General features: G+C 36.5%; 1 protein-coding gene across 2 annotated transcripts in view; it reads left to right on the forward strand.

The window, feature by feature from the left end:
- TMEM41B (transmembrane protein 41B) overlaps positions 1-23,594 on the forward strand; it is a 26,681-nt gene continuing 3,087 nt past the window's right edge. Inside the window, exons 1-6 of one of the 2 annotated variants that reach the window (XM_004016168.6) lie at positions 1-306; positions 12,002-12,119; positions 14,238-14,366; positions 20,492-20,585; positions 21,221-21,325; positions 22,699-22,837. In XM_004016168.6, coding sequence (XP_004016217.2) covers positions 186-306; positions 12,002-12,119; positions 14,238-14,366; positions 20,492-20,585; positions 21,221-21,325; positions 22,699-22,837 — 706 coding nt within the window. In that variant the 5' untranslated portion in view covers positions 1-185. Of the gene's footprint in view, positions 307-12,001; positions 12,120-14,237; positions 16,303-16,360; positions 18,557-20,491; positions 20,586-21,220; positions 21,326-22,698; positions 22,838-23,594 lie in introns of those variants that run through there. The other variant, XR_009596638.1, reaches the window with a different exon arrangement.

Consider the following 23,594-nt stretch of genomic DNA (forward strand, 5'->3'; position numbering starts at 1 on the left):
AGCCCGAGTAGGCGCTGCAGATCTCAGCGTAGCGTCACTGCTCGCGGAGCTGAGGTCGTCTCAGGTGAGGTGGTCGACCCGGAAGTGGCTGTGCTGCGGCCCCCTGGGTGTTATAAGGATCCTGCAGCGGAGTTGTTAAGGGGGAGCGGCCTCACCCCGCTTCCTCCACCTACCCTGAAACAACCATGACGAAAGGCAGAGCGGTCGAAAGATCGCAAACGGCGGCACTCCATTCGACCCCTCCGGGGGACAAGGCAGCGGGGACGCGGGGTCCCTCGACGCCTGGCAGCACAGGCCACCTGAAAGGTGAGTAGACCTAGGAAACAGCGCGGGGCCTGGCCCAGAGGCGGAGGTGTGCCGGGAGGGGTTTAGGAGGAGAAAGGACCCCAGCGGGTACCGGGGATCTGCGGGTGAAAAGGGGGCATCCAGGAGCGGGAGCAGAGATATTGAAGGACCTCGGCTACGGCCACTGCCCGCCTTGTGCCCACTGTCCATAAGGCCAGACACCTAAATGGGGTGCGTTCCTAAATTTTTTTTTTTTCAGTTGAATTCAACGAAAAAAAGGAATGAAACGCTGGCTTGTTGATGCTCAGGGAGATTGTAATGTTGATAATATTAAAGCCAGGCAGAACTGGAAGGAACATTAGCATTCTTTGCTTTATTTTTTACAGATGAGGAAACTGAGGTCCAGAGTGGATATATAGCTTACACAAAGTCACAAAGCCAGATAAGTGAAGTAGTGGCTAAAAGCAAGGAGTTAACTGTTAATACGTCCAGATGCCACTTCCAGGTGGCAAGAACACTTGAGTTTGAGTCCCTCCTCTACCACTTATGACTTTGAACTTGTTATCCTTTAAAAGTTCAGTATCTGAGCTGTACAGTGGGGGATGTTGATAATAGTAATAATATCTACTTACAGTTGCTGCGTGGATTAAAGAAAATAATTCATCTAAAGGATTTAGAGTGATATTTGTCTTATTTGAAGTGAAGGCTGAATAAATGTTAGTAATTACTATTATAGCTAAGATCTCTTATTCTTAAGGGTTTTTTTTTTTTTTTTTTTTTTGCACTACTCCATCTTGGGATTTCTCAGGGCTTTAAATATTATTTTAAGGAAAAAAATATACCCAGAAACTAAATAATTTGATGCCATCTGAGCTAGAATTTTCAGCAGTTGAAGTGATTAAACTCTTTAAATGCTTTTAAAGCCCATTAACTTGGAGTTGTTGTTTAGTCGCTAAGTGGTGTCTGACTCTTTTGCAACCCCATGGACTGTAGCTCACCAGGCCCCTCTGTCCAGTAAATGTGGAGTGATTGTAGCAAATGGATGTCTCCATTTAGTTGTTAGTTTAGTTGTCTCAGTTAAGTTGTCTACAGCTCACACTGATGTGTTCCACCGCCAGTGATGGGTAAAGAGAGAATCTTTTAAGTGTCAAATCCCATGGACTGAGGAGCCTGGTAGGCTGCAGTCCATGGGGTCGCTGAGGGTTGGACATGACTGAGCTGACTTCACTTTCAGTTTTCACTTTCATGCATTGGAAAAGGAACTGGCAACCCACTCCAGTGTTCTTGCCTGGAGAATCCCAGGGACGGGGGAGCCTGGTGGGCTGCTGTCTTTGGGGTCGCATAGAGTCGGACACAACTGAAGTGACTTAGCAGCAGCAGCAGCAACATTGTTAACTATAATCAACAATAAAGTATTGCACACTTTAATGGAGATAATGTTTAACATTGAGCTGAATTTTTTTGAATCAAATTTAAAATATATGAAAAATTCAGAAAGTGTCTTGCAGAAAATGGTATTTTACTTTAAAATATTTTAAGATGCCTCCAGTCTGATTTGGGTCTTTCAGCTTTATATATTTGGATATTTTTCCACCTCATAGACATAGAGCCAAATAACTTCAAAAACCCAGAAATTAATTGTTTTCAAAGTATAAATACACTGTAAATGACAGGAATCTTCTTTTGAAGATGCTGTGATTGAGAGTGACAATAATCCAAGGGCTTTTTGAAAAAGTATTTACCAGATAAGTCATCCCTAAAGATTATCATTTGGTTTGGAATAGCAATCGATTGCTTTATTACTTTTTTTTTTTTTAACTTAAAGCTGTTCGGAAAATAAAAAATAAGACCTTGAAACCTCCAAAGCACTTTTACAATTGTTTATCTTATTTCACACATCCACCACAGTTATTTTTGTGATGCCGTCAAGAAACTACAAATCTGCTGGAAGACAGAGGGTAGAGATGTGAAGGTATGCCTTCATGGAGAAGTAGGGTTTGGATCAGTAGACCCGAGAGGGATTCTGGGCAGAGGAGACATTAGGCTTGAAAGTTAGTGTGAACCACTCATGTGTGGTTTTTTTTTTTCATGTGTGTTTATAAAGAGATAAAATTGTCAGGAGTGGACTAGTTCTGTTGGGTGGTAGTAGGAGATAATGTTGGCCGTGGTCAAAATGATGTTAGTATAAAGGGCTTTAAGTCCTAGGCAAAGGATTTTTTTTGATCTATCTGCTTATTAATGATTCTCAGGTTTTTCTTTTCCTCTGCCTCTCTTTTTCTTTTTAATTGGTGTTAGGAATTCTGTCTTTGTGTACAAGATTTTGTGGACCCGTTACATGATAGGGTGTAAGTTCCTTGCTGGTGGTAATTAGCTGGGCTTCCCTTGTAGCTCAGCTGGTAATTAGCCTCCAGTTAAAATAAATAAATTTAAATTAAAAAAAAAAAAAGAATTTGCCTGCAATACAGGAGACCCTGATTCAGTTCCTGTGTTGGGAAGATCCCCTGGAGAAGGGATAGACAACCCACTCCAGTATTCTTGGGCTTCCCTTGTGGCTCAGCTGGTAAAAGAATCTACCTGCAATGCAGGAGACCTGAGTTTGATCCCTGAATTGGGAAGATCCCCTGGAGAAGGGAAAGGCTACCCACTCCAGTATTCTGGCCTGGAGAATTCCATGGACTTTATAGTCCATGGTGTCGCAAAGAGTCTGACAGGACTGAGTGACTTTCACTTTCACCTTGACTTTAGTCTGACATTTGAGTCTTATACACTGAAGACCACTGTGAGGATTTGAGCAGGGCAATAATACTGAAAGTCTAATTCTTGCATGATTAGAAAAGGTGAGACACAAGAGGTAATAATACTTAAGAGGCTCTTGACCTGCTCTTTGTGCAAGAATACATGGACCAGGTGTTTTATTTTGTTTTGTTTGCCCTGGCTGATCTTTTTTACTAGCAAATCATCGAAGTTCCCCATTTTGATTTAAGAGAACTCTTAAGGCCACATTTTTCAATATATAGGTCATCCCTTTGTAAGCATTGTGAAATGAATTTGATAGGTAATCATGAGCCATTTAAAAAAATTGAAGGAAAAATAGAGTTCTTTGCATGTCGTAGGCTAAGTATTCTTTTAATTTTATTTTTCAGTCATATAGTTTTGTGTGTATCAGATCATGGTATAAAATACATTGCTTATTGTGGAATGCAGCCAAAAATGTTTGAGAAACACTGTCCTGAAGTTGGTTTTACTGCTCTTAGAAGACAGTATTGTTTGAACTTGGATAATAAAGTCCTTCTCAGATGCCTGTTCTAGGTTCTGCCTTGCTAATGTGGTTCAACAAATATCCTTTGAGCATCAGCTGTGAGCTAAGTACTAGCTTAGAGGAAGAAGAAGGAAGCTCTGATTAACTAAGAGTAAAATTGACAACTGGACATCAACCAAGGTATATTAATATGATGTGCTGATGTCAGACTCAACCCAAATATTATATATCAGGATTCTTTTGTTTATAATCAGTAGAGTACAATTGAAACCTTTACTGAAAGGAAGTTTATTGGTTCATATAACTAAAAAGTAGAGAGATTAAGTTGGATTCACTGGCTTTAGTCTGGAACCAATGGCTCAGTAATATCATCAGGATCAGATTTCTTTCATATCTTGTTTTGCTTACTTGATATCAGCTTTACTTAAGGTTGATTTCTCTTGAAGGTCCAGGTAAAGCTAAATGCTTCCTTGATAATTTTGAGCCTATTTTTCCTAGTATTACCAATAAAAGTCTAGTCACTCCGATTAGATTGCCTCAGATAAAATGCTTGTCCCTGAGCCTATCACTGTTGTCAGAGGGTAAGAATAACTTAATTGGCTCAGCCTGCTGTGTATTCGAACACCTAAACAAGGAAGTAGGAATGAGGCTAAGTCAGTTCTCCCAAAGACATGGATCTCTGTGATGGGTCACTCATGATTTTTCTATATTTGTGCTCACCCATCTTGGTATGGGAGTGAAAAAAGTGAGCTTGAAACACTGATTTCAGGTTAGATTAGCTATAAGGAAAGGTAAGGATTCTAAATCAAAGGTGTTGGATACACAGGCTGGGCATAGAAGGAAGAGAAGCGAGGAGCCCAACAGAAGGGAAAAAATAGAGGTGTTAAGCTCATGAAAGAACAGATGTGATCAATGAATGGCATGTTGAAGCTTAAAATGTTGAAGGTAGAGCAGTCTCAGGTGGTGTGAGAACTTTATCTCTGGAACTGGGTGGCTAAAGTTGAATAGAAATGAAAGTCTTAAGAATTTTGAGGCTGAGTAAATCTTCTAAATGGAGGTATCTTTTAGGATTATGAAGTTTACTTGAAGCTTGGTCTTAGTCTTTGCTGAATAGGGTGATAGCTTATGGTAAATGGTGTCCGGTTCGTGATCTCCTAAGAAGATTTAACTTCAGGACCAGGGACCAGTCTTAATCACTCAAGAGCTTTTGTGTAGCAGAGTTTTATTAAAGTATAAAAAGGGACAGAGAAAGCTTCTGACATAGACATCAGAAGGGGGACGGAGAGTGCTTCCTCCCGACTAACCCCGCTAGTTTTAGCAAGCTGTTTTATGTCTGTTAGAAAGCTATTAATCAGGTAAGACCCTCATGTTGAGAAAGATTGAGAGCAGGAGGAGAAGGGGATGACAGAGGATGAGATGGTTGGATGACATCATCGACTTGATGGACATGGGTTTGGGTGGACTCCGGGAGTTGGTGATGGACAGGGAGGCCTAGCATGCTGTGATTCATGGGGTCGCAAAGAGTCAAACACGACTGAGCAACTGAACTGAACTGAACTGAATCAGGTAAGAGAGACCTGAGGGAATTTCACCTACCCCTCTCCCATAATATGCATTTTTGAGATAGGATGGCACGAGGTGTGTCATCCCCCAGCTGTAAAACAATTGATATGAATACTGGTTTGTTGAACTATTATCAGCCCAAGGTTTGAGAAAAGGAAATTAAGTTAGTCCTAGGTGGAACCATTCTGAAGAAAGGCAAATTCCAAAGGAAATACATAGTTTCATTAACATAGCTTAAGAAAAACATTTCCACGGAGGGTGTTTCCTCCTGCTGCTTAAGGGAGAGAGAAAAAAAGTCTGACACTTAACAGTCTATTTCCTCCTTTTGGAGACCCCTTGCCTTCCTGCCTGTTATCTTCTTAAAGGGAAGGGCCTGAAAGTGGTTGATGATTGTGAATGAGCGTTGTGGGTTGAATGGTAGCAGGTACGCAGGGCACAAACATCAGAGAATGAGCTTTCATACAAAATGAGTGAAGTGAGTGAAGTCGCTCAGTCGTGTCAGACTCTTTGCGACCCCATGGACTGTAGCCTACCAGGCTCCTCCCTCCATGGCATTCTCCAGGCAAGAGTACTGGAGTGGGTTGCCATTTCCTTCTCCAGGGGATCTTCCCAACCCAGGGATCGAACCCGGGTCTCCAGCATTCCACGCAGATGCTTTAACCTCTGAGCCACCAGGGAAGCAAACATGCTTCCTCTGTATGTATTTTTCAAGTTGTTAATTCTTTGTATTTTATAAAAAAAGTTATTTTAGTTTAAGTTTATACTAGATGAAACTACCATTTTTTATTATTAATACATAATTTTAAAGAATTTTAAGCTCTTGAAATAAAATTTACTTCCAGCAGTGTTATAATGGATTCTGGTAACCATAAAAAGACTTTTGTTAGAGTCCCTGTAAATTGTGTCTTCAGGAGAAATGGTTCTTTTGCTTCCTCCACGGTAGGATCATGTAGGTCTAGAAAACACTGAATGTCGAGAACTAGAGTACTAGAAGAGCAGTAGAGTGATTCCTGAGATCTTATAGATATAATACTTTCTGCTCTTCAAAAAGTGTTGATATAAAAGTAATAAGAAATAGAGAGCTACTCTACAGGGGCATCAAAGTTAAGTTTTGGTTTTTCAGGATGAATATAAGCATATTTGAAGTTAGAGAAAAGTTGCTTGTTAGTGGGAAGAGTTGAAGACATTCTGTGAAGAGTTAATTCTGAGAGCAAGATCTGGAAGTAAGTGTGCTGGCATTTAATGCAAAGATAAGGGGAAAGAGGCTAGGGGAGATCATTCAAGAATAGATCTTGAGATGGAGATTGGTAAGCTGTGGAGGCAGCCTTGCTGGTTGAGAATAGGAGAAAGTAGAATTAAAGGCTTGAAGAGACTTGAAGTAGTCTTTTTGGAGAGTACTGTAAAATGGTTATTGTTTACCAGTGATAACCTTAATTGAAGATAGAAAATCTTGAAGCCTATGAACTTGTCAGCCAAGAGAACACAGTGATCTTTCTCTCGCAGTACCTTTGGCCTGGGAGGAGGTTGGCAAATAGATAATGGGATAATTGAGAATGGGAATTAGTATAATGAAAGATTTGGAGGTTAATGAATATATAGAGCACTGTTGTTGGAAGCTCTAAATGCTAAATAACATGTGTCTAATGCAACCAGAAGGAGGAGGCATTATAATTATGTATGCTACACATTTAGACGTTGAATCATCATTAAAACAAGGTTTATGACTCTTGTTTTTTGACTGTGCCACAAGGCCTGTGGGATCTTAGTTCCCTTATCAGGGATCTGACCCAGGCCCCTGGCCGTGAAAGTGCAGAGTCCTAACCACTGGATTGCCAGGGAATTCCCAAGTTTATAGCTTTAATCTAGGTTCAGAACTAAATTAATTGCATGCTAGCTTCTGGATTTATTAGAACTGTACTCAGAAAGAATTATTGAATTGTAATAGGCAACATTTCCTACTGGCAAGTTTTGTGTGAAAGAATGGAGAGCTTTAAAGTTGACTGTCACTTAGTTTTATTGCATTATCAACTGTTTTCCTGTGTTTACATTGTGTTGAGTACAGTGCTTGAAAAAGCATTTCATTATAGAGAGTGAAAAAATAGGTATCGAGTTAAACCTGGAGGTTAATTTTGTTCAACAAATGTCTTACGTATTTCATCATCCAACTGTAAGGGAACAAGTAGCAATCAGAGAAGTGTGTACTCAAGAAGACTCAGGATAGTATTCTGTTCTTGTTGTTCAGTCATTAAGTCCTTCCCAACTCTTTGCCACCCCATGGACCACAGCTCGACAGGCTCCCGTCCTGTCTCCTGGAGTTTGCTCAGATTCATGTCCATTGAGTTGGTGATGCATCTAACCGTCTCATCATCTGCCACCCCCTTCTGCTGTTGCCTTCAATCTTTCCCAGCATCAGGGTCTTTTCTAGTGAAATCAGGAGGCCAGAGTGTTCTGTAGTCCACTTAAATGTCTCACACCTTTCTCGCTTCAGACCCTTTACTTAAGACTGGTGAATTAATGATGGGGAGAAAAATATTATAGTTAAATTTTAGAGTTACTATGCAAAATGTCTTGTGTAATTTAAGGAGGACTGTCACCTATTGGATTCTTTGCATATACTTTTAGCTCCAGGACAGGTTAGAGGACTGTAAACTTATCTTTTAATCAACTAAATTTCCACCTGTTCTGTGAATCTTGCCTTCCTCCAGCCCAGTAATCTTGCTTTCCTTAATCTCAAACCCCATTTGTCCTATTCCTTGGAAATCTAGCTAATGGTGTTACCAGCTTCTTAGCATAGATTGGCCAAACATTTTGTACCATATAGATGCTCAGCAGATAGTCCTACGCAGCTCTACCTTTGTGTGCATTCCTTGCACAATAGAGATCCTGAGGAGATGTTCCCAGAAAGGAGGGGAAATCAACGTTTAGTCTTAGCTGTGATGCTGTATCCACAAGTATCTACCGGATGAAAAACTAAACAGAAACTAATAGTTTTAAAGATTTTAAAAGATGTCCATAATATTAAAATATTTATATCAGTCCTTTGTGTACTCTAGACCTGATTCTAGCAGGAAAGTAAGTGAAAAGTGAGGGCTGGGGCAAGTTAATTTCCTATCTTTAAGAAGTAATAGGACTCTGGAAAAATTATTCAGACCATTTATGTTATCATGTCTTTGCTTTGATGTCAGCCTATAGAAAACTATGTCCCCAAACTCAATACCTATATATTACCCTTATTTCTTTTTTAGTAGAATACTTCTTTATTTTATAACATAAGAAACTAACCATTGTAGCCTTAAGAGTAGTTTATATTTCAGTAGGGTTCTTAGTTAGAAACTAAAACTACGTTTTTCATATAATTGGTTTTAGTGCACTGATAGTTTTGTAACTTTTGGCTAATTACTCTTTTTCCTTTTAGATTGAGTAGATCTGATTTATTAGGAATCCTCAAGGTGTGCATTGAATTAGGTATCATAATCAGGACAAAAAAGTAATGGGAAATTACTTGTTTGTTATCATAAGATTCTGAAGAGACCTTTTCACTTTTGACCCACCTCAGATGTTTCAAGTCTTTGTTTAATTCTCTGTGTCGCAACAAAGCATGCATATAAATATGTAAGTGAGTTAATGGACTGGAGTATTAAGAGGCAGGCATGACTGTTTTATTATTTATTGCTTCCCAGGTAGCTCAAACAGTAAAGAATGTGCCCGCAATGTGGGAGACGCTGGTTCAATCCCTGGGTCAGGAAGATCCCGTGGAGAAGGGCACGTCAACCCACTCCAGTATTCTTGCCTGGAGAATCCCAGGCACATAGGAGCCTAGTGGGCTACAGTCCATGTCGTTGCAAAGAGTTGGGCACGACTGAGCGACTAACACACACATGCACGTGACTGCTTTATTACTCCATTCAAGATATCTTTTGTATTGTTTTATCATCCCTTTCTTTCCTGCAGTAAATTTTATAAGTGTGATGTGAACAGATAAGTTTCTATGTGTGACTTGGTTTTTGAAGTAAAGTCCTTTTTGAGATTAAGATGAAACAAAGTTAAAATGATAGAGGCTAGTTGGGAGGTTGGGCTGATTAGTGATACATTTAGACTATAGAAAATTGGAAAAGATTTAAAAAAAATTAACTTTAGTGTCCACATACTAGAACTCAGTAAACCTAATATTGTCTTTTAGAAAGCATACTTTAATGAACCAATAGGAATAATTTATGTTTAGTATATTAAAGCACTAACCTATGCAGTTTTTTTCAGCAGAAATTATGAGTTGATTATAAATGGATATTACAGTGCTTTGGGAATATATTTAATACTTCACACTATCTCATTGCTTAAGACTTTTTAAAAATAGTGCAGTCTCCTCTGAGCCTCTGTTACTTAGCAAAAAATAGGAAGGATGGGCCAGATTTTTGCTTCTTTAATATACTGTCACCTGGGCATTTTATTAGAATACAGCTTCTAATTTAGTAGGTCTGGGATGGTAGCCTGAGAATCTATATTTCTAACAAACTCATTGATAGTGCTTAGTCATGTAGTTTATAGAACACACTGAACAGCAAGAGACTTCTATTGCTCTATGTTCAACATTGGATGTATTAAAATTCTAATAATTCAGATGTAACATATATAAAACTGCCATAATGAGCTAAGGGATGAACTGAGTATAAAAAGTTAAAACTTTTTCCTTTCAAAGGAACAGGAGTCAGTTTAAACCAATAGAAATAAAAAGTGAGGTTTTTCTCTAAGAATATGAGATAGTCACTCTGGTATCCAGGAGCAAGAAATGAATTCTCACCAGCCTTCAAGGGAAATGGACAGTTAGAAATCAACAAGAAGGTTAGCTTCCTCTCCTGTCTCTACTGTCTGGGTTTCCATTTGAACCTGTCCTCTTGGATTTTCTGGTACACGTCTTTGGCTTGCCATGTCTTTTGACTGTGTCCTTTTGCTGTTTGACATTTTGGCCTCAAGATCCACCACACCTTGACAGTAGTATATCTCTTTTTCTTAGTTCATATTCTCAAGAGAAAATGTGGTCAATCAATAATGAATTGTTTCTCTTGGGTTAGCCAAAAAGTTTGTTTGGGTTTCTCCATACCATCTCAAGAAAAACCCAAACGACATTTTGGCCATCCCGATACTTGGGTCAGGTGTCCAGCCGTGGGCCAGTCAGCCTTGTGTGTTGGGTGGGTAGAGTGTTGACATCAGTGGTAATAGGGCCCATGAAATTAGCCCCTTTGTTAGGGGAAACTTGAGGAAGATGCTAGGCCTCAGAGAAGGGAGCAGTAGTGGAGTAGGCAGTGACACCTAATGCACCTTTATGAAGATTCCTAACCCTTATGGTAGAAAGTGAAGAAGAACTAAAAAGCTTCTTGATGAAAGTGAAAGAAGAGAGTGAAAAAGTTGGTTTAAAGCTCAACATTCAGAAAACTAAGATCATGTCATCCGGTCCCATCACTTCGTGGCGAATAGATGGGGAAACAGTGGCTCAGTTTATTTTTCTGGGCTCCAAAATCACTGCAGATGGTGATTGCAGCCATGAAATTAAAAGACACTTACTCCTGGAAGGAAAGTTATGATCAACCTAGACAGCATATTACAAAGCAGAGACATTACTTTCCCAACAAAGGTCTGCCTTGTCAAGGCTGTGGTTTTTCCAGTAGTCATGTATGGATGTGAGAGTTGGACTATAAAGAAAGCTGAGAGCCGAAGAATTGATGCTTTTGAACTGTGGTGTTGGAGAAGACTCTTGAGAGTCCCTTGGACAGCAAGGAGATCCAACCAGTCCATCCTAAAGGAAATCGGTACTGAATATTCATTGGAAGGACTGATGCTGAAGCTGAAACTTCAATACTTTGGCCACCTGATGCGAAGAGCTGACTCATTTGAAAAGACGCTGATGCTGGGAAGGATTAGGGGAGGAGGAGAAGGGGACGACAGAGGATAAGATGGTTGGGTGGCATCACCAAATCAATAGGCATGGGTGGGTGGACTCCAGGAGTTGGTGATGGACAGAGAGGCCTGGCATGCTGCGATTCATGGAGTCGCAAAGAGTCGGACACGACTGAGCGACTGAACTGAACTGAATTATAGTGTACGTGTTTGTGTCTTAGTCCCCTGAATGTCATCAGTGTATACATGGGATTATGGTAAATTTAGGTAATACAAATTGAACCACCCTCCTGCCTCTTTCCCAGTGAGGACTATAAGGTATTCCCACCTCCTCACTATTGATTGCTTGCAGTAAAAACACCCTGCTCATTCTTCTGCTTCTAGTATCCTGGCTCTCACATCATACGGTCATCTTCCATAAGATTTTTTTTTTTTTTTAAGATAACACTAAGATTTCCTTATTGGAGAACACATATTCTCCCATTCTTGGAGTCACAGACAGAGTCACCCAAAACATCTAGGCTTCAGCTCTATTCTGAAGCCCTTGATATAAACAGAAAGTGTAACATTTCACCAGTTGCATTAGTCAATCTCCAGGTTCTTTCTTATGACAGTTGAAGTAACTGCTACATTAGCTCATTTTTCCTATGAAGCCATTCTGCCTATGCTGTCAGCTCCCAATGTAGATACATAAAATTCCAAGTCAGTGATAGCGTTTAGAGCAATGCCCTTTTTTCCCCTTTAGCTTATCTACAAATCAGTGCTACAAATTCTGCTATTCTGTCTTTTCATGCTTTTAAAATGCATATATCAGTGAGAAGAACTACAGCCAGTTCATAAAACATCAAATATGGAAGTACTTAAAATTTTATGTTACAGTGTTTTGGGCAAAAGTGTAAACAGTTTCTCGGGAGGAAAATCTTTCAGGAAATTATTTACTGGCTCCGAATACTCTCTTCCTTTATATTTATCTTAATTACAACTTTTTTTTTCCCCTTTCAGAGAAAGCCTGTGCAGAAGCTGGCTCAGCAAGAATGTCACTTCTTATACTGGTGTCCATTTTCTTGGCTGCAGCTTTTGTTATGTTTTTGGTATATAAAAATTTTCCTCAGCTTAGTGAGTAAGTATTCTAAAAAAAATATGTATAGAAAATGTCTATAAGGCATTAAAGTGGATTAAAAGTTTAACTAATTTTAAGTAACGGAACTGTCATAATGATTATATATCAGCTCTCATGGTTAGTAGCAAGTTCATATTGACACTGTCTTTAAATAATTCTTTCCAAATATGTCTCTTGATTTTCTGTGCCTGGTTTTTCTAGCTCTTCTCCTCTAAGGCATCTTTCTAATGGCTTTCAAGCAATTTTGGAAAATAAACCACATTAATTTATTGTATCTTAATTTTTTTAATGCTAGTAGTGACCAAGTAAATTTATCTTGCAGTCTAGAATAGAAATTGACCTGCAGTTTGAGAAATACTAATGTTCTTTTTCTCTGCTTTTTCCCTTTTTCCGCTGTTGTTTTCTCTTTTCCTACTTTTCCTTGTGATCAGTTTCTGTCTGCCTCTATTCAGTCCATTTACTTCCCTACCGCATCTCTGTCTACTGGCTCTTTTTCTGTTCCCTGTTTTATAGAAATGATAAGGCTTGAATAAGTACTTTTTGCTGTGAAATGCACCTTATAAAAAGACTTGTCTATTTGTATACAGCCACAGTTCCTTAGCAAAAACCTTGAGAGTGAGATGTATTTCAGAATTTAGAGCTTTTCTATTTTGGAAAGATAACATGGAATAAATACTGTATATTATGTAGTATCTCCAGCAGGGTCTGGGGCAGTACCCCATAATAAAATACATAGAAAAACTTATATCATAAAAGACTACAAATAACTTTATATACATGTGGATCAATTTTTGCTGACAAGCTACAAAGAACTTTTGGTTTTCAGTGCTTTTTGAATTTCAGGTAAAAGATTATAGACCTGAGGCATATTTTATGAGGGTGAAATATCTCTGGGTTATTTAACCACAATAATAACACCCTTGGGTAATCATAGATTATGTGAGAGACTACTAAAAAGTAAATAGTTAGACTTTCAACCAGGGCCAGCTTGGTGTGGTAATGGATAACTGTGAAATGTGATTTCAGGGTATCAGTAAGTTCCTGTTTGCTGTTGATTTCTTTCATTAACACTTCCTTATATTTGAAATTTTATAGTTGAACATGTTTATTTTTAATACTTTTAATTTCTTACATGAATGAAAATGCCTTCGGAAGGATGGCATGTCATTTCATTAATATTAGTATCGTTCAGTTTTAGATCCTTTTTCATTTTTATCAAAGGAGTAAGAAATTAAGAACTGACTGAAAAAGGGAAAGAATATAATATAGAGTGTAATTTAAGATTGTTTGCTTCCAATCTGCTGTAAGTATTATAACACTTTTATATAATAATGTGCTTTATAAATCTTCTATATTCTGCTTATTATTTCTGTGTGTGTATATGTATGAGATGTATGCATCTCCCCATAAAGTTTAGTTTTTAAACTTATAGAGAAAAACCCTTTTTAGTTTACCTGCTATTTTTATAGCTTTTGAGAGCTATTTTGAGAGCTTTCTACCATTGTTCTGCAAGATTAAATATTTTCATGTAAACAAATGGGCACAATATATCTTAAACACAAAGGTCATTATTTGGGGCTTTTATAAATAGAACATTCAGTTCCAAACAAGGCACCAAATGTAAAGTAAAATTAATAGAAAGTAACAGATGTTTAAGGTTTTATCTGAACTTTAAGCTGGGATACTTAAAGAAAAGATATGAACTGTAAATTCATTGAAATTTATATTTAATTTTGGTTGTAATTAATTATTTACTGCAGCTTATCATGATAATTACCCAAAATGATGTTTAGTATGTTTTAAATATGCTAACGTCAGTGGTTCATTTCTTAGTCCAAAATTTACTCCAGTGTTTGAGCAAATGCTTTTAACCGTTAATTTGGGTCATCCTGAATTTTCATATGAATTATATGTCTCATAAAACTATATTAAAGCATTAAAAAGCAAATGATATATAGACTTTGAAGTTAAATTTTGTGACTTTATACTTAGCATATTACAGATCAAGGCATCAAAATCATTTTGGATAAAACTTCGTGTTTTGAACTTGACTTTGATATGAATTGTCTTGGCAAATTTCTATTTAAAATTTTTTTCACTTTAATTTTATTTCTTTAGAGAAGAAAGAATGAATATGAAGGTTCCCAGAGATATGGATGATGCCAAGGCTCTAGGAAAAGTTTTATCCAAATATAAGGACACCTTTTATGTACAAGTACTTGTAGCTTATTTTGCTACATATATTTTGTATCCTTTTAACTGAAAAATGTTTTTTAGTTTTGTTTAAGAAAAAGGTTTTGAAAGATCTGCTGCTCAGTTATAACTGTTTCCTTTTAAAAATTGCTAATGCAGTATAACATTAAAATATTGAAAAGTAAGAATGAAAAAATTCTCATTTTAATCTTGTCTATTCAACTCAGTTGTCATTTCTGAATATTTACCTGTTTTTCTGTTTTCTGCTTATTTCACTTATCATAAACTTTTTTCTTTCCTTTGTATTATATAAGATAGTCACTTTATTTAGGATTATTAGTTAATCAATGGTCTTAATTTAAATAATAATTTTGAATTAATAGTTACCATACCATAATTTTTAAAAATTCTCTTAGATTTGAAGTTATAGTTTGTATTTAATTTTTTGCTTTTGTAGATACTATGCTATGAATCATTTGTTCATGATTTTTTTCTTCCATTTAATGGTTCTCTGTAAAAAAATCTTAACAGGATAATTAGTCATGTAAAGGATATGATTTTTTTTATAGTTCTCAGTATGTATTCCTTTGTTTTATATAGAAATATATGTTATAATTTAACTAGGCAGGAAAATAGCTTTATTCTTTCTACATATTTTCAAACTACCTGTGCAACTGGTGATTAGCCTTCCAGTTTGTGGATGTTAGTTTCTAATTTTTGTATCTTTTATTCTAGTCCCATGTATTTTCCCTATCTTCTTGGGTAATGAAAGACATTAACTCTTAATGTTTGCTTTCCATTTCATCACTTATTTGTGAAAACCAGAGTGTTAGGCTTGTAGGTTATTTTACATTTATAAACTTTAGCCATAAAATTAAATATTTTCCCCAAAGAAGAAACAAATTTGATTCATCCCTTTCATTTGGCTTTTATAAGGTTTTTGTGAACAAGACATATAGTTTCTATTGACTTTGGAAAATCATCTTTTCTGTCCAATTTGCCCCCTGGCTTTGGGAAGGATTCATGGCTGAAGGATAAAAGGGATCCCCACCCATATGGCAAATCAGCCAGATAGCATAAGTGAATCTGATTGTCTATGGGAGAACAAATGTTATAGCCTAGTTGTCTTTAATATTCATAGCAAATTAGTAGAAAAGAATAAAATGCCTTGTAGAAAGTGAATTGAAAATATAGGAATAGGTTTGTTACTGTAAATACATTTGATAAAAATAAATCATTGGTTAATATTGTCAGTTCAGGTTTTATAGCATATGGTTAACTATTTGCTTAATAATTAATTGTAATGATTCTGTATTGTTTTAGATTTTTTTATAGGATAATGTGTTAATTCCATATTTTCTTACAATTTTCTATTTATTTTACACTTTGGAATCTTAAGCTCTGGGTGTTAAAAAGATGCTTTTTAAAATTCACTGTACAAGAGAAGACTTATCTTAGGGTATATAAGGCATATAATTAATAGTACAGTGCTGATTAATAGAAGTATAATGTGAACCACATGCAGTTTTAAAATTTTTTAGTTAGCACATTAGGGAAAGTAACAATTTTTAAAAATATATTTATTATAATGATATCAGCATATTCTTCTTTTTTTTGGCCAGACAGCATGTGGGAATCTTAGTTTCCCAACCAGATATCAAATCTGTGTCCCCTGCATTGGAAGCATAGTGTCTTAATCAATGGACCCCCAGAGAAGTCCCCAATAAAATAATCTTAATATATTTTAGTTGAACTGAAATGTCAAAAATATCATTTCAAAATGTAACCACATAAAAATTATTAATATTTCACATTTTTTTGGTACCAAGTCTTTGAAATGTGTATATTTCACACTCGTAAGACATCTCAGTTCAGACCAGGCACACTTTAATGTCTCGTCTCCACAGCACATATGCCTAGTAGCCATTGTATTCAGTAGCTCTTTCATTGGTCTTACCTAATTCAAACTCATATATCCGTTACTTTTTATGTTATAGTCACTAATTTTAACTTAGATTTCATCCATTTAGCCAGTTTTTTTTTTTAAGTACTAATTATATGCTAAATACAGTCTAGTTTAAGTGTTCAAAGGCAAAAACAGCTGTTTCCATCTGGAATAATGAGAATTATGGGTAGAGATATAGTACAGTCATTCTAGACACAGCAAGTCTAGAGCAAGGCTTATAAGCACAGGGCATGGTAAGGAAGTGATCAGTAGTCCAGTTTTGTTGGTGTATAGGAAGTGAGAAGGGGAGGATTTGAGAAATAAGTTTAGAAAGATAGGCTGGATATTGCACTCAGATTGTTGAGGACTTTGAGTACTAGGCTAAGGAATTTAGAATATTTGGTATTGGGTTGTCATTGAGGACTTTTGAGCTGTGGATAGCAATAGGAAGGATAGCTTTAAAAACTAATAAGACTGTTTACCTATGGGGGGAGACAGAGATGAAACAGTGATGGAAGTGGAACTTCCCCCAGTGTATTTCATTGTGTAAAGTTGACTTTAGAACCAAATAAATAATTTCATACAGGTATAAAACCAACTAAATCAAAATGAAAAAAGAAGAATCGTAAAAACCTAGAGTACCCTCACACCCATTAAGATGGCTACTAATCAAAAAAAACAAACAAAAATCCCAGAAAGTCACAAGTGTTGGTGAGGATATGAAGAAATTGAAACCCTGTGCACTGTTGATGGGAGTGTAAAACAGTGTGAAAAACTGTTCTATGAAAGCTACTATGAAAAACAATATGATGTTACCTCAAAAAATTAAAAACAAGATTCAGCAGTCCCATTTCTGAGTATATACCCTGAAAAATTGAAAGCAGGGTCTCAAGAGATATTTGTATACTCATGTTCATAGCAGCATTATTCATAATAGCCAAAAAATGGAAGCGACTCAAGTGTCCTTTAATCAATGAATGGATAAACAAAGTTTGCTATGTACATGCAATGGAATATTATCAGCTTTAAAAAGGAAGGAAATTTTGAAACATGTTACAACATAGATTCCACTCACATGAAAAGTGGGCTTCCCTGGGGGCTCACATGGTAAAGAATCCACCTACAGTGTGGGAGACCTGGGTTCAATCCCTGGGTTGGGAAGATCCCCTGGAGGAGGGCATGGCAACCCACTCCAGTATTCTTACTTGGAGAATCCCCATGGACAGAGGATCCTGGCGGGCTGCAGTCCATGGGGTTGCAAAGAGTCAGACACAACTGAGTGACTAGGCATACACATAAGAGTAGCCCAGTTCATAGAGACTGAAAGTAAAAGGATGGTTGTCAGGGGGATGGGGGAGGAAGGAATGGGGCATGTTACTTAGTGGGTATAGAGTTTCAGTTTTGCAGGATGAGTTCTGGAGATTGCTTTCACAACAGTGTGAAAGTACTTAATGCTACTGAACCATACATTAAAAATGGTTAAGATGGTAAATTTTATGTTCAATATATTTTAACCAAATAAAAAATCTAAAGCAAAATGAAATAAATTTAATAATATATTGAGTTGATACGGATTTAGCTATCAAGAGGAATTAGTTATTTCCTTGAAAAAACTAATTTGATTATGTGTCCCTTCTGGGATAAATCTTAAGGACAAAAAAAATTTGAAAGAAATCTTAAACTCTTTTCAGTTGTATTGTTCTGAAATTTTAAAATATGTAATACTAATGATTTCCTGCATTGCAGGTGAATTCTTTAGTGTCTGAGCCACCAGGAAAGCCCATATATATGCACACATACATATATATTTGTGTATATATATGTATTAATATGTATGGAAATAGCTAGTTTTGCTATGGTATTAAGAACCAAGATTTTTCAGTGTTAGAGTAACAAATACACAGTCTATATAGAGCTGGGAAATTAAGGTCAAATTGTATCGCTGGGCAGAGCAAATGGCTTTGTTACTACAAGATAAATGACAGAGGAACAATATATATAAATACACATATGTATAGCTGATTCACTCTCCTGTGCAGCAGAAACTAATGCAGCATTGTAAAGGAACTGCATGCATGCACGCTCAGTCGCTTAATCGTGTCCAACTCTTTGAGACCCTATGCACTATAACCTGTCCATTGGATGTCCAGGCAAGAATACTGCAGTGGGTTGCCACTTCCTCCTCCAGGCGATCTTATAGACCCAGGGATCATACCCATGTTTCCTGCATTGGCATGCAGATTTTTTACTACTGAGCCGCTGGGGAAACCCCTCTAAATCAGGTGTATGCCAACAAAAATTAATTTTAAAAAATGACAGAGGAACATATTTAACCACCCTAAGGAAACAATAGGCAAAGTTCAACTAATGTCTTCAATAAATAAATTGCAAGGGGAAAAAAAAAGTCTGTATTTATTTGCTAATAGTGAGCAAATACCATGTGTGGACCCCTTTCATTCCTGATTTGAACAAACCAGCTGTCAAAAAAAAAAAAGGCATGTGGGAATTGTGAACACACTAAATAGCTACTTAGACCAATTGGAAGTTATAGTTAATTTCTGACAATGGTGTTATCGTGTTAAGAAAAGAAATCCTTATCTTTTAAAGGTATTAAAGTTGTAATGGTATGTCTGGGATTTGCTTCAGTCTAATTGCGGGTAAGGGATACAGAGAAAGCAAGATTGGTTGTACGTTAATTGTTAAAACTGTTTATGGGTATATAGGGCATCATAGTACTAGTTTCTCATCTTTCGTATGTGTTTGAGACTGTCCGTTAAAAGATTCTAAAGAGCTCTGAAATAAATAAGTGTAATTTTTAAACTTTTTAGTGGAGGTATCTAATAGACAGCTGGGAAATTTGAGAGTGGTAAGAGAATTCAATGTTGTAGATACATATGACCATATACTTGAAGCCATGTGTGCGTCCATATACGTGGAAATAACTGAATTTATCAAAAGTGAGAAGAGATTGGCTGACAATCTCCAGATTTGAGGGTAAGGAGAAGAAAAAAGCTAGAGAAGGAATGATCTGTAATATCGAAAAATACAGTTCACTGGAGGTGAGTTTCACATTAAAGGATATCTAATCTTATGCTGCTGCTGCTGCTCCTGCTGCGAAGTCGCTTCAGTTGTGTCCAGACTCTGTGCGACCCCATAGACCTGGGATTTTCCAGGCAAGAGTACGGGAATGTGGTGCCATTGCCTTCTCCAAATCTTATGCAGGAATTACTAAAAAAATTCTTACTGAGAAATAGTCATTACTTTCAGCCAGAAGGAGGTTTCAGTAGAGTGGCGGATGGGTAAGCCAGGTGGCAAGGGACATAGAGAGAATCTAAGGCAGTGAAGATGAGAGAGGCAATAGCTGGATAGGATACCTTGCTCAAAGAAAAAGCTCAGGTTTTCTTTAGTTTATAGGCATCTGAGCAGTTTTATGCAGGAGGAATCTGTCAAAGAGCAAGAAGTTAAAGATAAAGAACCCAGGAAGAAGGAGATTGAAACAAAAGTAAGAGTAAAGTGCAAGCTAGAGGGAACAAACAGGTTGAGTGAAGATACAAATTTTAAAGTACAGAGATGTTGAAGGAGTTCATTCTTTCTGACTTGTAAGTAAATCATGCTATGGTTGATGCAGAGGTCCAGGCCCAAACTAGGAACCAGAGAAGTAAAAAAAAGATCTTATTTAAAAATAAGATTTGTTTGTGACTTTACTTTCTTTTGTAATCTTTGTCCTTTTTGTAATGAGTAGTAAGTTGAGGTAAATGTCCACACATTGAATTAGGCATAGTAAATCTTCTGTGTACCTGTGTGTTTACAGAAATCATGTTTCCTAAAAGTATTTGAGAGTAAAAATCCAATGTATTAGAGAAGTATATTATTTACGAGGTTACTGAAGACCTTTTCTGTTCTCTTTTTCTTTTTTTCTGTGTCCCTGTTCCCCTGAAGTGCCTAGTTCTCTGTCCGGTACGCATTCGGCGTTTGTCTTGGTTTTTTCTTAGTAATGCACTCTAATTAGCATTGATTTCTGATAATGTGAGTAAATTGTAAGCTTCAAGTTACAGGTATCACAACTGAGCAATCTTGTATTTTTTAAACTTTGGATGTAATTTCACTTAATTTTTTAATATTGAAATATGGATATAATCTAACTTCTGCATTGATGCTTTTTTTCTGGATTGTTGGATTTGTGGTTTAAAAATCCATTTAATTATGTTTTAATCCTTAACTTAGAAGTTAACAGCTTGCAAACATTTGCTATTCCGGGCTCTATATTTCTCAGTATACTCTCAGGGTTTCTTTATCCCTTTCCACTAGCCTTATTTCTTGTTTGTTTGGTAAGTATTTAAAATGAAATTGGGAGGCTAGAAAAAAATGACTTTAAATAGAATGATTGGAATGATGATGGCATTCTAGTCTCTGGAAGTGTAAACTTAATTAGTTTTAAGAGGTGTTTAATGTTAAAGTAATATTTGTCCCTCCATAAGGAGATGTTATAGTTTATTTCTTTTCTAGAACAGTGATATCACAGACTTAATTGCATTTATAGGCTCTGGTCTAGCCTTTGCTTCCAGTACTGTTTTGTAATTCAAACAGTCCAAGAATGTTGTTAGTGGGCACAAGGAGTTAAGTCCCAAGGCTGGGGGTGGTGTTTTCAAGCATAGCAATTGAAAACATATTGGCTCTTGAGGTTTTATTCATAGGCTAATGGCTAATGTGAACTATTTGGATATAGTCTCCAAGTTTAATCACAAGTTCCAGTTTGTTTTAGCTGGTCTCATTTTAGTTATAATTTGGTGAGAGAAAGGACTGGATTAGATGGGTTCTTGCTCTCTGCATAAGAGGTGTTATGCAAAGTAACCTCCCTGTACCCCAAAAGAAAGAAACTAGTTGAGTTTTGCCTTAGATGAATATATCCATGTGAGTAAGATGGAAAAGTACAAAATGCTTATGAGTTTTTGTTATTTTCTAGTGTTCTGGACTCGGTGCCTCATTCTGCTATATGCTCTCCTATTTAGTTGGGAGGCCAGTTGTATATAAATACCTAACAGAAAAAGCAGTAAAATGGTCACAGCAGGTAAACATGTATTTTTAAATTATTTGATGTGATTCTTTGGCTACTTGGGAGGTCAATGTATAATATCTACATAAATGAACTGACTCAGGGCTTTGGTAAAAATAATCTTTTGGCCAAAATAAAATTAAGTGGTAGGCAAATAATGAATGTTAAGAATTTCAAATATGAAGTTTTTGTGTCTATAACAGTAAATTCGTTATTCCTAGTAAGTTTAGTCAAAGCAGAAAAATCAAAGTGTCAATGTTAAGGCATCCATGTATTTAAACACCTTGCTTGCTTACGTTGATGCAGGATGCTATCAGTGGGTCTCTGAAAAGCTTGTATCAGCCAACTCCTTTAATGCATTTCATCAGTGGGAAGAACTGTTATCTTCTGTTAGGATCTCTGCAAAGACTACCACTGATAAATATTGATATAAACACTACTACACAGGAAAGTCTAACATGGTGTTTTTAAGAAAAAAAGCAGAAGAAACAGATTATTAAATCAGAGAAATCTTGGATATTTACCCCTTTGTTTTATAGGTTAGGAAATTAAGAGAAATTAAGCATTTTGCCCCAAATCAGAATTATTATTTATATAGCAAGATCTAGGAGGTATAAACTGCATTCAGTGGTTCTGTTTAAGCAGCTGAATGTTTCATTTGCTTATTTAATCTCATTTATCAATGATGAATGAATTCATTCATGTGAAGTAAATTGTAATAACAAAGATTATCTGAATTTTTTAAAAAAGTGGAGGCTAGGTTTACTGATGTACTATGCTAAGTTAAGTTTAAGTTTAAGTCACTCAGCTGTGTCCGATTCTTGGCGACCCCATGGGCTGTAGCCCACCAGGCTCCTTCGTCCATGGAATTCTCCAGGCAAGAATACTGGAGTGGGTTGCCATTTCCTTCTCCAGGGGATCTTCCCGACCCAGGGATCGAACCCAGGTCTCCCGTATTAGAGGCAGACGCTTTATCCTCTGAGCCACCAGGGAAGCCGTACTATACTAGCCCTTCCTTTATAGGAAGTTAAAGGCATTAAAAAGTTGACCATTGGATATCTTCTGTGTAGTTATAAATTTAATTTTGCCTTTTTAGGTTTAAAATGTTGTTGAGCCATATTATCTAGGCTGATGTAGAACGTCTTTAATAGTGTAATATTATGCTATAAGCACTATCATAAAAACTTTCATCTGATGTTATTTAGCTCTGATAATGAGCATTTGATGAATAGTTCATTGTCATTTTCAAATTCCTTTTTTGATCATTTCTGTTGGGTAAATGCTGAGCTATCAGGGATAAGAATTTGAAATAAGGTATTTTTATAATAAGCAATTTATTTTCAGGATTGGATTTGTCTTCATCCTAATTTGTTTCTTTCTTGTCACAGGTTGAACGTCACAGAGAACATCTCATTAACTACATTATATTTTTGAGAATAACACCATTTCTGCCTAATTGGTTTATTAATATTACATCTCCTGTGATAAATGTGCCCTTGAAAGTTTTCTTTATTGGCACTTTTCTAGGTAAGGCCAAGGCCTCTCATTCTTCTGATCCCATAAGTGTAATATTATTTTACAAAATCCAAAAGTACCCCACTAAGATTTTTTTCCCACTTTTATGGAGAACCTGCCAAGACTTTTATCTTTGTCTATGAATTCATGCATGTTACAGAACTCATTGTGTACATGTCTTGCTGTGTCCAACTGGGGTAGGTTTATGTAACTGGTGGTCACAGAGCCTGGTCTATGTAAATTGATGTTCAGAAATGTTTGTTGGATTGTGTTGATTTAAATCTTTTTTGTTACTTTTTAAAAATAAGAGCACTGTCTGTTGGATATTCTTTTAGTCATACAGGATTATGCAGGACTTCTTAACTCCATTCTCTCCCTCAGTGGAGAGAAAAAAAATGAAAGTGCCTCTTTTGAGTACTTTCTCCTTTGTCTTCTAATCAGGTACTTAAATAATGAACTTTAATTTTCAATAAAGAATTGATCCTATCTTTCTTTTTATTGACATAGTACTCATTATGGGCATTACCAAAAGTATAGGGGAAATAAGGACCAACAAAAAGATTCTTGCTTTCGAGGACCTAACACCTAATTTTGAAATTAATCAGTGGATGTAAAAGATTCATTTATATATTTTGTGAATTCTTGTGTTCTTTTACTAAGAATATTATGTGTTTCTTTTAAATTTAAGTTGAATTGTTTAGATATCAACAAAATGAGCAGATTCCACAAGTGTTGTGTATTACATTAAACCTTTAAGTTAATACTTAAT

This window comes from Ovis aries, chromosome 15 (genome assembly GCF_016772045.2).
Source record: "Ovis aries strain OAR_USU_Benz2616 breed Rambouillet chromosome 15, ARS-UI_Ramb_v3.0, whole genome shotgun sequence".
NCBI classification, from domain to species: domain Eukaryota; kingdom Metazoa; phylum Chordata; class Mammalia; order Artiodactyla; family Bovidae; genus Ovis; species Ovis aries.